The 14,657-nt window shown below is 43.1% G+C and overlaps 1 protein-coding gene across 2 annotated transcripts; it reads right to left on the bottom strand.

Annotated features, from left to right (window-relative positions):
* Nucleotides 1-208: 208 nt before the first annotated feature.
* C11H18orf54 (chromosome 11 C18orf54 homolog) lies at nucleotides 209-14,643 on the bottom strand. 2 transcript variants are annotated; one of them, XM_028748766.2, is made up of 8 exons: nucleotides 14,545-14,642; nucleotides 11,986-12,316; nucleotides 9,850-10,605; nucleotides 8,075-8,225; nucleotides 6,143-6,245; nucleotides 5,701-5,838; nucleotides 3,535-3,605; nucleotides 209-701 (listed from the first exon to the last, which is right to left on the bottom strand). In XM_028748766.2, the coding sequence occupies exons 2-8, from the start codon at nucleotides 12,269-12,271 to the stop codon at nucleotides 641-643; spliced, it is 1,566 nt and encodes a 521-aa protein (XP_028604599.2). In that variant the 5' UTR covers nucleotides 12,272-12,316; nucleotides 14,545-14,642; the 3' UTR covers nucleotides 209-640. The 2 variants fall into 2 exon arrangements, with proteins under 2 accessions (XP_028604599.2, XP_028604601.2); XM_028748768.2 differs by lacking the exon at nucleotides 3,535-3,605 and having other exon boundaries at nucleotides 14,545-14,643.
* Between the last annotated feature and the right edge of the window lie 14 nt (nucleotides 14,644-14,657).

Genomic DNA, 14,657 nt, shown 5'->3' on the forward strand with positions numbered 1-14,657 from the left:
TGAAATTTAATCCTATGATGCCAAGCATGATTGGAAGTGAAAGGAAAGCAGCTTGTATTCTGAAGATCACCCTCCCACCTGTGTAAACACAGTGAATCGACAAACAAAAAGCAATTTCTGCAATAAGCCTGTTGCAACATTCTCGTTTGATGATCTTGATTTCCTGCGTTCCCAAGGTTAGCTTTGATAGCCTGTGGGTGACACTTAATCCTTTGGACCTTGTCTCTGTTGTGCTAGAGAACAGTGAAACCTAAGCATTCAAGCAAGGTTTTAGAGCTGGCTTTCCCCAAGCAACTCATGCTGCACGGAAGGCAGGGGGCTTGCAAAGGCTTCTTATGGCGTACAGCATGGATGAAGCCAGTCGCCTGTGGGAGTGAAGAAGAAGAGGGGAGCCCCAAATTCCACTCAGTGCCACCAGCCCATTCAATGAGCTTCTGCAAGTTTTTGAAAAGTCAAAAAAATTTCAATAGAGAACATCCATCAAACCACAGCTGAGCTGAAGTGGTAGGCATACGCTCTAGTTTGAGAAGTATTTATCCCATGAATGTCCAGGTCTTGATTAAGAGGCTGCCCTAGGGATTTCCCCCAGTTCACAGATTTATGACAATGTATGCTTCGTGTCTTGATAACTGTTTTTTGGTTATTCTCCGCCACTTGGATCATCAACCAGACCTTTAAGTCGAGATAAATGATGTAAAGCCCTATAAACAAAGCAAAACAGATGTATGAGCATCAATCTCTGTGCATAGTAGTGTTCTTCCTTCGGTTTCTCAGAGCACATCAGATCAGCCCATTAACGATGTGTTGAACCAAGGCTTTAGTGATCTGCTGGCTCTCTTTTAATGCATAGGATCCCTGCTATATCAGCCCAAAAGATCCGTCTACCCCAGCATCCTGCTTCTGGTGGTGGCCAGATGCCTCCAGAAAACCTATAAGCAGGCTGTGATAGACCTAAGTTGAGGCCCCCAAACTTCAATGCGTTTCTTTTACTCTGCAATGGAGTAAGTTAAGGCTATATGAGTGGGCTACACTTTCAGATAAGCTTGCTTTCAACCTGTTACGTTATACCATACCCAACCCAGATTTAACAGTATGGCTCAGAAATAAATAATTAGTGCACAGCATGATCCAGAAAAGGAAGCCGATGGATGGATGTAAGGAAAAGAAGTCCCAGCTCACAACTTTAAAATTCTCTAAGCAGGCAGTCCTGTTGCAGCTCGTAAGAGCTGTGACAAAGGCTCAAGCCTGAAGAAGCCCAGTTTTCCTTTATTTTCCTTCCTCATGAAGATGGTGCAGGTGGGAAAGAGAAAACCATGCAAACAGGCTTCCAGTTCCTGTCCCGCCCCATGGCGATGGCTCTCTCAACATCGGAGAGAGGCACAGGCTTAAAAAGGGAGATGGAAGGGTTAAACAATCCCCTATAAGCCTCTCGGGGTACAGGAGGTATTGGCAACCAGTCATCACCTCAATTGCTCGCCCCCGCACAGATCAGCGTGGGGACAGGTGAAGGCGATGGGTACTATGCACTTACAGCCTGATGCGAAACCGCCCCCCCCCCCCAAATCACCATTAGATGCAGAGGTTCTCCATATAAGTGGGTTTTAATTGGCATTAAGGTGCGCATCGGAAGAAATGGACATACAGTGGTGCCCCGCAAGACGAACGCCTCGCAAGACGGAAAACCCGCTAGACGAAAGGGTTTTCCGTTTTGGAGGCGCTTCCCAAAACGAATTTCCCTATGGGCTTCCTTCGCAAGACGAAAGCCCATAGGGAAATCTCCAGGACAGCGGGGAAGCGCAGCGCGTCTTCCCCACTGTCCTCGGACCTCCTCCGAAGGCTGGCGGCGGGGCGGAGAGACCTCCTCCCGCCACCAGCCTTCGTTTCTCCGCTATCCCGGACGGCAGGCGGGGGGGGAGCAAAGACTTTCGCCCCCCGCCGGCCTTCAGAAGAGGTCCAGGACCTCTTCTGAAGGCCGGCGGGGGGCAAAAGTATTTGCTCCCCCCTGCCTGCCTTCCCGGGGGCTTTTAAATTGCCCTGGGACAGCGGAGAAGCCCTCCGCTGTCCCAGGGTTTTTTAAAATGCTGGCGGGCGGCAGCGGAGGCTTCGCTCCCGCCGGCCAGCATTTTAAGATCACCCCAGACAGCGGAGAAGCCCTCCACTGTCCCGGGGTTTTTTAAAATGCTGGCGGGCGGCAGCGGAGGCTTCGCTCCCGCCCGCCAGCATTTTAAAAAACCCCGGACAGCGGAGAAGCCCTCCGCTGTCCCGGGGTTTTTTAAAATGCTGGGGGTGGGAAGAAAAGCCCTTGTCCCCCCCCCCCCAGCCTTCAGAAGAGGTCGGGGGACAGACTGTCCCCGGACCTGGTCTGAAGTTGGTTTCCATAGGAACGCATTGATTGATTTTCAATGCATTCCTATGGGAAACCGTGCTTCGCAAGACGAAAAAATCGCAAGACGACAAAACTTGCGGAACGAATTAATTTCGTCTTGCGAGGCACCACTGTAATAACTGAGAAACAATCAGCTGCATGCAACTGAGGTGTGAAATCAGGAGAAAATTCTATCTTGTGCTGGAGGTGGATGGTGGAGAGGGGGACTCTCTCCTACATTTAATGAAAGTTTTTACATTTATGATTTGGCAACCTTCTCCTAATATTGAATTTTAAGATATAGAAGTGAGGATGGTTTGATGTACGATGTCACACTGAGATTTAAAAGAAGATGTAAAGCTGAATGAGGATTGAAAGGAGTAAAGGGGGGGGGAGCCTGGTTGCTTTGTTTGGAAGGGTGTCGCTGGGAGTTAGAGCCTACCCCCCCCCCAAAAAAAAAGACTGAAAGAAATCATAGAGATGTTGAAATATAACCTTTTTTTTATAAAAAAAAAAAAGCAAAATGGTATAGTAGCAGCGAAAGGAAAGCAGCGTGAGGGCTTTTGGGATGTTGGAAGAGGAATGACATCGCCTTTCCCCTTCCTTCCCAGTAGGAGGAAGAATTGGGGTATCTCTAAAACTTGTTGATTCGCTGCCAGTGGAAGGGAGGGATCTACTGTGGTCGATTTGGAACTGCTTGAGTATTATGGGAAGGAGCTGAGCCTGTTTAACCTTGAAGTTGCAGCTCCGCCCCAACCAGGCTGGAATACAACAGCAGTGGGAGTAAGGAGAAAGCCCCAAATGCCACAGGAAAATGGAAAACATCAGCGAGGCATATAAGGCCAAGAAACTAACAACTGATTTTTGGATGTGGCACATGCAGGATGAAAAGGAAAAAGCTATGGTTCCTCACTTGAAGCTCTTTTTTTGGAAGTTGAATAATATAGTAACACAAATAGAAATCATTAAGCTGTTAATTATGTGATAATTTTGAAAAATGGAACGTAATAGAAATAAATAAGAATATGACATGCAGTAATATTAGATCATAAGGATCCATCAAGAATGGTGCATGGGAGCCCTCTTAACAAAACTGTATTAATTTGGAACTAATTGGTGTAATTGGGTTTGGGGCCAAGACTTAGGTCTGGGGATCTCAGCCTGCTCACCTCTGAAGTGATTTTACAGGGATGATATCATGATCATGCAGTTTAAATTCCACATCTTCATCTAAAAAAGTCTGAAAAAGAAGCAAGGTTTGTTTAGCAGCATCGATCAAGGACACATTTCTTTCTGAACATCCTTTCTTTCTCTCTTGGGAGATACAGAGAAAAAGTTTAAAACTTCCTATGAATAAGCAAATAAGTATAACTGTTTTATCAGAATATAAGCAGAATCCCAAGCAATATACTGAACACAGGTCCTTCTATCGGAATGCTCGTTATCCAAATGCAAATAATTATACCCAAACGTTGTTACACAAATGGCTGATTCAGATAACTGAGAACAGCCAGAGTTTGTCCACTTCCTTTCTTGTGTTTTGCTGGTCGGTGGCAGCCATTTTAGGCAGAAACAATGGACGGAGGAAGAGAAATCAGACAAATCAGGGAACAGTGAGATAAGACATATCAGTTTTCTCTTTGTTTGGCTTTTGCTGATTGGCTGCAGAAGTTTCAGGCAGAAATCAGGGAGGGGGGGAAATCGGAGACACCACGGATTAGAAATGCTTCTGTAGGAATTAATGGAAAGCATGAGCTTGTTATGCAAACACTTGCCTAGCGAACTATTTTCTGAGAATGTAATGCATTCAGAAAGTGGGGCCCGCAAGTATATGCCATCACTGGCACAGCACAGAAAAAATAGGTATAAGTTTTAAAAGAAAAATACAGTATCAGCCTTGCTGTTGTTATTTTGGGCTTCCAATAGGCTTCTGGTTGGCCACTGTCAGACCAGGATGTCGAACTGGATGGACCACGGGCCTGATCCAACAGGGTTTTTTGTATCTTTTTATTTAAAACATGCTGCAGTGTTAGTGAAAGGTAGTTGCTAACACTGTGAGCCATGAAGTCCTTGGTTCAAATCACACCTTGGCAGTGGCAGCACAAACAATGAAAACAGAAGGGAGGGGAACAGCTTCAAGCTGGTTACGTGTACTTGGGCTTATGTATTCATTCAAGGTTCTTTAATCCTGCCTTTCCTACAATCTGTGGCTCAAGGTGGCAAACAACCTGTATTTAAATCCTTGTGCAAAATAGCACATCACTTTTAACTGTAAATTCAGCAGCAAATATTAAACAGTTGCAGAAGGAATGGGAGTTGTGCCAAAAGCTGGATTGTGAGAAGTAAGCTGGTGCTGATGTTTGGGAGCAGCAATTTATTTTGCGTGAGTTATTTTAACAGGTGCTCCAATTAAAAGATGCAGGAAGACCTTCTCTCATCAAAATGCACTGGGCAATCTTCAGATAGGAAATTGCTGCTTTCAAACTCCAGCCTGCAGCCTGCCCCCCTTGTCCCCCCCCCCAAAAAAACCCTTATTTTGGCCATGAACTCACTTGGTGCCTTAGTGCCCACCCATAATAACAAACCACCTCTCTTACTTCAAATCTCTCATTAAATCCAAACTTTTCTGCTTTTATACAATCTCGGTGCTCCGTAAAGTCTAGGATTAAGCAACTGAAGCAACATGGTTTTTTGTCCCATTTTATCCCTGCGACACTTTCCGCACCTTTCCCTGAATCAGATTTTAGACTGTATACGCTTCAGGGCAGATACTTGGATTCTTATTTTTCGTAAAGTGCCACTGAAGATAATGATAATACTGGCCTACTTAAACAGTTGTTGCCAAGAATACATGAAATAGTGTATGTGAAGGATGATGAGCACTTATACAAATACTTATAGCAATATTTCTATTATCTAACTGCTTGGCTCGGGCAAGTAGCATCAAGGGCCACTGTTTAAACTCCCCAGGTTCATGTTTATAGGCACAATGGTAGGTTTTTGTGTATGCTTTTTTAAAAATAAAATAAAATAAAACTCACATGCACTGGCATTGTATATAGAATTTTTAGCATGCCAAGTGCTTTACAATCCTTCTCAGTCATTTAGCAGATCAAGTTTTGCTCTACAGTTCTCCATCTCTATCAAAACAGACTCACCAGTCGCCTAAGAGGCTTTGTACGCTAAACATTTCTGCATGTGGTTTTATTTCCAGGTCATTTTGAATTTAGATAATTATGCCTCAATTTTTCAGTCAGTCTTTTCAAGAGAGGGGGTAAAAATATGGAAAATAATGAAACATCAAGGGGAGTCTCATTCAAAATGGAAGAACTTACTTTCTTCAATTCCTCTTTTTGTCCAGCAGTTTTGTTCTGGTTAAAGCTGTGCTGAACTGCTTGAAGATTAAACAGCATTAGCTTCAAAGCTTCCACGGGGCCATGATGATTCCCTCCAGAGAATGTGTCCTCCTGGAACTAAAGAAATATATTGTAATCAAAGGACATTGAACTCAATACAGCAGCTGAAAAAGTTATCCTCCCCTGTGAAGTTCAGGATTGTGATGTAAGTGGCAATTTTCCACCTTAGCTCCAGATCTACCGGTATATTAAAAGGATTTCATAAGTTTCTTTAGGAATGTGCTTGGGAGGGCTGTTTTTCCATTTTAGTACTATATGTTATAGGTTAAAGATAAAGAACCCCTGGACGGCACACTCCATTGTCTCTCGAGACAGATGGATGCCAACAATGATCTTCACTCAAGGTTCACTTTTAACATACCTGCCCAACATTCTTTAAGCAATCTTCCAAAAATTCATTAATGCCTGCTTTGGGGTTTTGCAGAAAGGTCTCCTCCTCACAACACACAGGTACTGGAGTTTTCCTGTAGACAGATATCTGGAGCTTAATGTCTTGTCTGAAATAGTTTTTCATTCTCAAAAATATTTTAGCATAGCTGTATACAAACCAGTGGGAGACTTTTTCAGTCAAAAACAGTCCTGAAAGTCAGACAGTATAACAACATTGGTATCAATGAGCATTAATATTCTGTGGGTGTTATGATTTGGTGATGTTTCTGTTTCTGTAAGCAGAGTTAAATGGCTGATATATTTTTTTAATACACTTAACAAAACAGCTTTTCCATAGCATAGAATGTTGTTTATTGATTATAGCTTGGCTTTTAATACCATCCTCCCGGACATTCTTATTAAAAAGCTGATGGATGTGGACCTTTCTTCTACCATCTGTGACTGGATTAAAGACTTTTTGAGGGATCGGAGACAAACAGTGAGGATTGGGACTGTTACATCTACCTCCCTGAAGCTTAGCACTGGCACCCCACAGAGATGTGTGCTAAGTCCCTACCTGTACTCATTGTACACATATGACTGCATATCATCTGATCCATCCACAGTATCATCTGATCCATCCACAGGAGTTTCCTGCAGCCAATCAGAAGCTGCGCTTTGATTTCCAAACGTTTTGGAAGTCGAATGGACTTCCAGAACGGATTCCGTTCGACTTCCAAGGTACGGCTGTACTAGAATCCAGGGTCATATGAGAAAACTGAATGATGGGAGACTGAGGACGAACAAAAGGAAGCATTACTTCTTCACACATTGCATCATTAATTTATGGAATTTGCTGCCACAGGTTATCAAGATTGCCACTAACCCCGACAGCAACAGAAAAATTCATGAAAGTTATGTCTACCAATGGCAACTAGTCATGACACCTTTTTACTATCTCCAATGTCTGAGGCAGTTAAGTGTCTGAATCAGTGTTAGAAATCCCCCAGGCTCCAGGCACATTTTGCGACTGGCGTGGGTCCAATTGCGACCCCATGGAGATCTCTGGATGCCAGGTTAGCAACTGACATCTCCATTTGGCTAGCCCTCCAGCTTGCTTAAGCAGGTAAGAAGAGCTATTTATTGCATTTATATCCCACCTTTTCCTCCAAGGAGTACATGGTTCACCTCCCTTCTCAGTTAGTCCCTACAACGACCCTGTGAGGTAGGTTAAGAGCCTTTGACTGGCTCATGGTCATCCAGTGAGCTTCATGACTGAGTGGGGATTTGAACTCTGCTCTCCCAGGTCCTAGTGTAACACTCTAACCACTGGCTTCCTAGAATAGTTCTGCTATGGGGCAGTTCTATAGATTAAATAGGTAAATAAATATGAGGAAAGCAAAATGTTACTTAGAGAAGGATCTGGAATATTTTCCTTGAAGCTTGAATTTATTTTATTCTGGATTGTTTTATGTTTTAATGTGTTGTAAACAGCTTTGAGATTTTTCCCCTTTAAAATAAAAAGTGGTTTAGAAATGAAATTAATAATACTTAAAAAAAAAATCACAGCAGAAAAAGCACCTAGACATTCCATTGTGGCTACCATAACCCAGGTTTAAGGTTCCATTTGGCAATCAGCTTCTAATACTGGTCTGAATGTGGGCTTCCTGTAGGCATTTAGTCACTGTGGGAAACTGGATGCCAGGTTAGATGGGCCACTAGCCTGATCCAGCACTTATTATGTCCTCTGAAAAATACCAAGAGTTCATTGCAGAAGACTGTTCCTAGGTACTGCTCATGCTCAGGCCAGTTGGAGGTCTGCTGTACAAATTAAGATGGTGAAGAACCATACTCTTGAACGTTAAACTGAAATATCCTTGATATGCTTTCATAACAAAGCTATGTGTATGTCTTGTTTACTCACAAACCAATAGGAACATTATCCCATGATCGTTCTGCTTCTAACACATCCACTGTACAAGGGCTGCCATCATTTTTCAGCGCATTGGTTAATTCGTCAGCAGAAGTCTCCTGAGTCCCTCTTGTCTTCTGAAGTATTAGATCAGTACCCTCATCTGAAATCATTTATTGAAAATAGCAATTAAACGCAAGTCACCTTGAATTCACATCTGGTGTATACAGTTGTACCTTGGTTGACGAACGCCTTGGAACTCGAACGTTTTGGCTCCCAAACGCCGCAAACCAAGAAGTGAGTGTTCCGGTTTGTGAGCTTTCTTTGGAACCCGAATATCCATTTCGGCTGTTGGCATTGTTTCTGGGGCCAATCAGCCAATCGGAAGCCGCACCTTGATTTGCGAACGTTTTGGAAGTCCAACGGACTTCCGGAATGGATTCTGTTTGTCAACCAAGGTATGACTGTACTAGATGTTAACCAAAAGAAACACACGTATCTAAAGTTATAACAGTTTTGTGTTGAGAAGATCTGCTGCAATAAAAAGAAGTATACTGTGTTAAAGTAAGGGCACAGTCCATTCATAATATGTCTCTTCAGGAGTAAGTCATATTGATTTAAATGGGGCTTACAAGGAAGCAGGGTTAGGCGTGTGTGAAATGTTATTCTCATTTGGCAGACAGAGACAAACACTGGGTAAGAGAGAGAAAATGTAAACAGCAGGACCAAAGGCCATGAAATAAGTGGAATCCAGTAGGCCTTTGACAGTTATGCAAAGGACAAATGTATACAAGATCAGAACCATGTCCATTCATAACATCAGTAATTAGTGAGACTGCTGTTATGAATGGTCACTGTTCTTATCTTAGGTCAAATGTATAGAAGATAAGAACAGTGATCACTGGCAACAGCAGCCATACTAATTACTGCTGTCATGAATGGCTGCTGTTCTTGTATGCATTTGACAGTGGCACAAAAATGTCACAGACCTCAAGACCCGGAATGGCGTTATGAATATACTTAAGAGGCTTTTTCAATTAGACTGACTCATCTAATTGACAAAGTGAGTGAGTCTAGCCACAGTCAATTAGAAAAATACTGGCTGCTCCTCCCATTTCAGAATGGCATGTCAGAATTTGCAACGTTTCTCTCACTGACTTATACTGTATCATGCTTTCTGTGATAAAAATCAAACTCTGGGCAGCTTACAGATAAAACTTATAGATCAAATAAGATTAAAAGTACTCCCAACAATAAAAGAAAACAGTCAACAAGAGAAACTCATTCATAAAAAGCATTGCTATTCCATTAAAATGGATTTATTAGAGAATATTTCATTATGAAAAACAAGTTAAAACAATGCAGTTTGCCCAAGTTTTTAAATAATGCATAGGTTTTTATTAGTTTCTATCATAATCTCTGCTGCTGTTTTAAGTTCTGATTATTTCTAACCACCGTAAGTCCAAGAGATCGACTTAAAAAACATGGTTTTAAACTGTGGTTTGGTGCTAACTATGGTTAGTGAAAACACAGGCTTCACCATATGCTAACTGTGGTTAACTCAGATATTATAATGGAAGTCAGGAGGAGTATGTGAGCTTACACTACTGACACCCAACCATGGCTAGGGATTGGGCAGTGTTGTTTCTGTGTCAGGCCAATGGGCATAAGGGTAGCAGAAAGTTGTTTTACTCTCTATGAAAACATGTAAGAAACAGTCTGGATTCATGATCACCACATGCTTCAAAAACTTGTTGACCACCAAATGAAGTGCACCTGTGAGTTACCTGTAATTGAATGCCTGTGTTTTAAGCCCTGAGGTGTGAAATAGGCACTTGGAATATCATAGTGGCAGTTTCTCTGAACTTCATGCTCATGTTGTTGGTCCAACAAATTATGTCCAGAACGTCCAGGATGGCTTGACCTTTCCACATCGTTTTGACTCTTCATCAGTGTCTTGCTATTTTCCAAAAATGTGGTACCGTCCTCTCCACCTGGTGCCCAGGTAGAACTTTCATTGCTTGACTCCGGCAAGAGATTATGACTCTTCAGCCAGATTGGATACTTGAAATTGGGAATGCTGCTTATCCCCGAAACACTTAGGTCAGATTTCTGGCTTGTAAGCCACCTTGGATAGTTCTTATGAAATACAGACTCTGAGTTGTCTTCTTCCATGAGGTGGTCCTTCACAGACTGCCCAGAGTCATATCTGTGAAATCTGTGTTGTGCGTTCACATTTCTGCTAGAGTGTTGATATGAAGGGGAACCTGGATTTTCAGGAAAATTCGATACTTTTTCATTGCCAAAGGATGAAGCCTGATGAGCACAGGAAGCAGATGCTGTTAACGACTTCCTGTTCTGGTTGATACTTTGAGGCACAGGTCTTAAGGCAGCAGCATGGATAAAAGGTAAGGAACCATCTGCAGGGAATGCTAGAAGATCATCGGTAGTGAGACTAAGCATATCTGCATCATAGGCATTTTTTCTCCTCAGATGTGGCACAACTGACCCTAATATGGCTTGCTGCTCAAATTTCTCCAAAGCTGAAAAACAAGAAGAGAGAGAGAGAGAGAGAGAGAGAGAGGTCACATTAAAAAAACTGTAAAAAACAAAACAAAAACAGCAACATAAACACATTTAAAAGATGTTAGAAAGGTGCAATTTTACTAGAAATATATTAAGGTTGCTCAATGAAGTCTGTGGGAATTGCTTATGAGAAGACATGTACAGGATAGTGCAAATAACTGCACATAAGAGTGATCTACTTGCAAGAGTAATGTAATATCCATTAAAATTCTCATGGAAGTTGGAACGGCTGCTTCTCTGAGGGGTGCATGCAGAAAATGCAGGTATCTTTGCTCATAGAAGCAGCCACTTCCTATGAAAATGCTTAATCAGACATATCACTCATGTGCAACAAAACTGTTCACTGTTTGTATGATCAGTTCTTCACGAACATTAACTAAAAGCCACATGCATGAAACTTTCTGGCTACCATTCTAAGTTCTGTGTTGTCACTTCCCCCTCTCCCACCTGAAAGATCATACAAATCCAGCTGATAGATGTCCTGGGACTGTAGAGCAGAAGGGAAGAAAACACTGACTTCTGCCTCCAGCAATGTGGCCGAGGGGCACCGAGAGGCTGCCTCCCTAGTATAATATCAAGGCAAGCGAGAGACCAATCTGGTCCCATCCATCACCACAGAAGGAGCAGCTGCAGAGAGCTTGCTTCCTTCTCCTTGCCTGAAAGCATGTTGCTCCTGAATTGCAGAAACAAGGGGAAAGTACAATCTGACCAACAAGTAATTGCTATTCAAGCAAGAGCACCAGCAAGGGAAAATCAACCTGGCCTGGACTGGATATAAATGCCCACTTTGTTCTACCCTTGAAGAACTGAGCACCCTCTTCTACATTTCCCATCCACTCCCCCTTTTTTGTGTCTCTCTTTTTAGCTTGTAAGTCTAATGATGACAGCCCCCCTCTTTTATTACCGATGACAGCCACTTTAAAAGGCAATAACTGTATGAAAAGCAGCATAAAAATACATCCATTGCTTAAACCAAAACACTTGTTAGTCTTAACTAGTTATATCATCTGCTACATTAGTCACATCATCTAACATGAATGTATAAAAGTAATAACTAGTAGCTGCTGTAACAGAAATATGACCCCAATGTTATGAAGTTATTAATGTTATTACAATGTCTCTCATTTGTGGAGTGTTATATTTCACTTTAATCCTATATACAAACTTGTCACTTATCTCTCACTGAAAGCCGCCTAAGCATCACAAGATAGGAAATGCAAATAAGATCAAAATTATGTAAGCTAAGCAATAAAAAATGTGCATCATCTGCCACTCTCCAGCGACCCTTAACAGGGGCCAAGGTTTTGCCTGACACAAATGGAATAACACTCACATACCATATTTGCGCTTGAAACTGTCCTCCGAGGACCTTAGGTCTTTACGAGTACTCTGCGTAATGCAGATTTTTCCAGGTCTTACTTCTGGCGACACAAGGCTGAGATCGAAATCTTCAATATAGGCCTCCAATGCTTGAGATGCAGACCTATAGAGCCTGTCCTTGTACTGAATTGAACTGTGGGATTTCAAGGAGCAACTACTATTGCTAAGGCTACAGTCTGCCAGAAGACAAGAAACAGTTGATTCTGGAGAGTAGACGCTCCCTTTTTTAATCAAGCAAGCCATTACACATTTCACCAAATTGGATTCCTGGAACCGCTAGACATGTTTCTGAAAAATGACAGCAAGTGAGAAAACCAGTGAGTCAGCCATGCTGAGCATTAATAAATATCATGAATTCAGAAGCCGGACCTGTTGACGGACCGACTCTCTGTTACAAAGTGTGTTTGCAAGTGTGACATGAAGGCTGGCAACGTTAACCCCGCCATGTGAGAATCCCTTGCAGGATCGTAGTGCCTGGAGACAGACAGCCAAGTTGTGTATCCACAGCAGTGACCAGAGGACCAACGAGCACAGAGAGATGAAAACCATGGTGCATCTGCAGTAGCAGAATAGGATACTTTCATCTGCATCAGCTGAAGCAAAACATGACTTTCCTGTATCGGTCACTATAGACACAGCAGGTGCTGCAAGCTTGACCTCACCTGCAAAGGCACACTCCTCCATTGTCTCCTGAGACAAACAGACACCGAAAACATGTTTTGGATTCTTACGAGCAGGGCACTCTGAATTCAATGTTTGTTGTTGGAGAAGCAGCACACAAATATCAAATCCAATCTAATCCTCCTAGGTGAGTGACATGCTATTCAAGCAGGTCCTCCTGCTAAGGCAGCAGCAGCAAAACACCAGGGACACCTATGCCAAAGCCTTACTTGCTCCCAGGTAAGTACAAGCAGCCGGAATCCAACCAAAGTTCACCACTTTACAGCTGCGGTCCTATCCACCCTCCCACCTGGAAGCAACTCGGAATACAGTGGTACCTTGGTTTAAGAACAGCTTAGTTTATGAACAACTTGGATTAAGAACGCTGCAAACCCGGAAGTAGATGTTTTGGTTTGTGAACTTTGCCTTGGAAGTGGAACATGTTCCGCTTCCTGTTGAGTGTGTTCCATTTGTAAATTGAGTCCCCGGTGCTATGGGAAAGCACGCCTTGGTTTAAGAACGCTTTGGTTTAAGAACGGACTTCCAGAAGTTTGTAAACAGAGGTACCACTGTACGCAGAAGGAAGGCAAAAGAGAAGAAGCCAGAGAAGGAGAGGAAGGGAAGCCCTTAGGTGTTTTCTGTTGTGTCCCCTTGGTTTACCATGGTTTTAATTTTTCTCCTTTTATTATTCTTTTTGAACTGTATGTAAAAACACAAATAAAAACACGCAAGGGATGGACTGTGCTGTGAATCAGGTCTTCCTTAACGCTGTCACAAGAAGCTTGGCTGCTTCATATAAGATTTTTCCAATAACTATTTATTTTATTTTATCTATCGCATAATTCCAATAACTATTTTATTTACCGTGCTACCTCTAGATGCGAACGGGATCCGTTCTGGAGCCCCGTTCGCATCTAGAAGCAAATGTAACCAGCGAAGGCACGTTTGCACACACACACGCGTCACTTTTCGGCGCTTCTGCACATGATGTCATTTTGCGCGTCCGTGCATGCGCAAGCAGCGAAACCCGGAAGTAACACGCTCCGTTACTTCCGGGTTGCCGCGGAGCGCAACTCAAACGCACTCATCCCAAAGCACATTCAACCCAAGGTATGACTGTATTACATTTTTACTTTTTTCCCCAATAACTGTTTATTTTACTTATTTTCATTAAACACCTTTAAGCGCCAGGCGAAAACGTTCCTTTTTAACCAAGCCTTTGGATGATCTGATTTACATCCCTATGCCCTTTTAAAAAGTGTTGGCTTTTTTTGTGGAAGGGGGCGGCGGTTGTTGTTTTTATTTTTCTTATGTATTTTGTGATTTTATATCTTGATTTTATTCTGTGAAACGCCCTGAGACCCCCAGGTATAGGGTGGTATAGAAATTCAATAAATAATAATAATAATTTATTTTACCTATTGCATGCAACTATTTTATTACATTTTTACTTTTTCCCAATAACTGCTTATTTCACGTATTTCATTTCATTTATATACGTGCTACCTTTATCTCCCAAGGAGCTCGGGATGGCGCACGTGGTTCTCCTCCTCCCAATGTCACCCTCACAACAGCCCTGTGAGGTAGGCCAGCGGCTAAATTTTGGCCTAGCCCTAATACGGATTCGAAACCCACATCCATCTTTCCGAAATCTCCCTCAGTCCTCCTCAGAGGGTCGAAAGCGGACGCTTCTCGCGCGAGGGGCACAAGATGCGGGCGCGCACGTCTGAACTCGCGACACGCGTGTTTCCGCGGACCGCCGCGCGTCGCCTCACCGCGTGTGAACCCGCCGCCGGGCAATAACGCGTGTCTGGCGACTCCCCACCCTCTTCGCCCCGAGGGAGAGAGCCGCTTACCCGCTTCAGGCGGCGCCTCCTCCTCCCGCCCGCAAAACGTTTGAAACGGGAAAAAAAAATACCGCCTCTTCCCAAAATGGCGCCGTCAGCGCTCCACTGCGCATGCTCCATTG

The sequence above is a fragment of the Podarcis muralis genome, chromosome 11 (assembly GCF_964188315.1).
Source record: "Podarcis muralis chromosome 11, rPodMur119.hap1.1, whole genome shotgun sequence".
NCBI classification, from domain to species: Eukaryota; Metazoa; Chordata; class Lepidosauria; order Squamata; family Lacertidae; genus Podarcis; species Podarcis muralis.

Coding starts and splice junctions, on each gene's coding strand:
- C11H18orf54 (XM_028748766.2), bottom strand. CDS start 12,271: ATGGCTTGCTTGATTAAAAAAGGGAGCGTCTACTCTCCAGAATCAACT. Junction 6,246..8,074: donor GATAATGTTCCTATTGGTTT/GTGAGTAAACAA, acceptor ATCTGTCTACAG/GAAAACTCCAGTACCTGTGT. Junction 3,606..5,700: donor AAAAAGAGGAATTGAAGAAA/GTAAGTTCTTCC, acceptor CTTCTTTTTCAG/ACTTTTTTAGATGAAGATGT.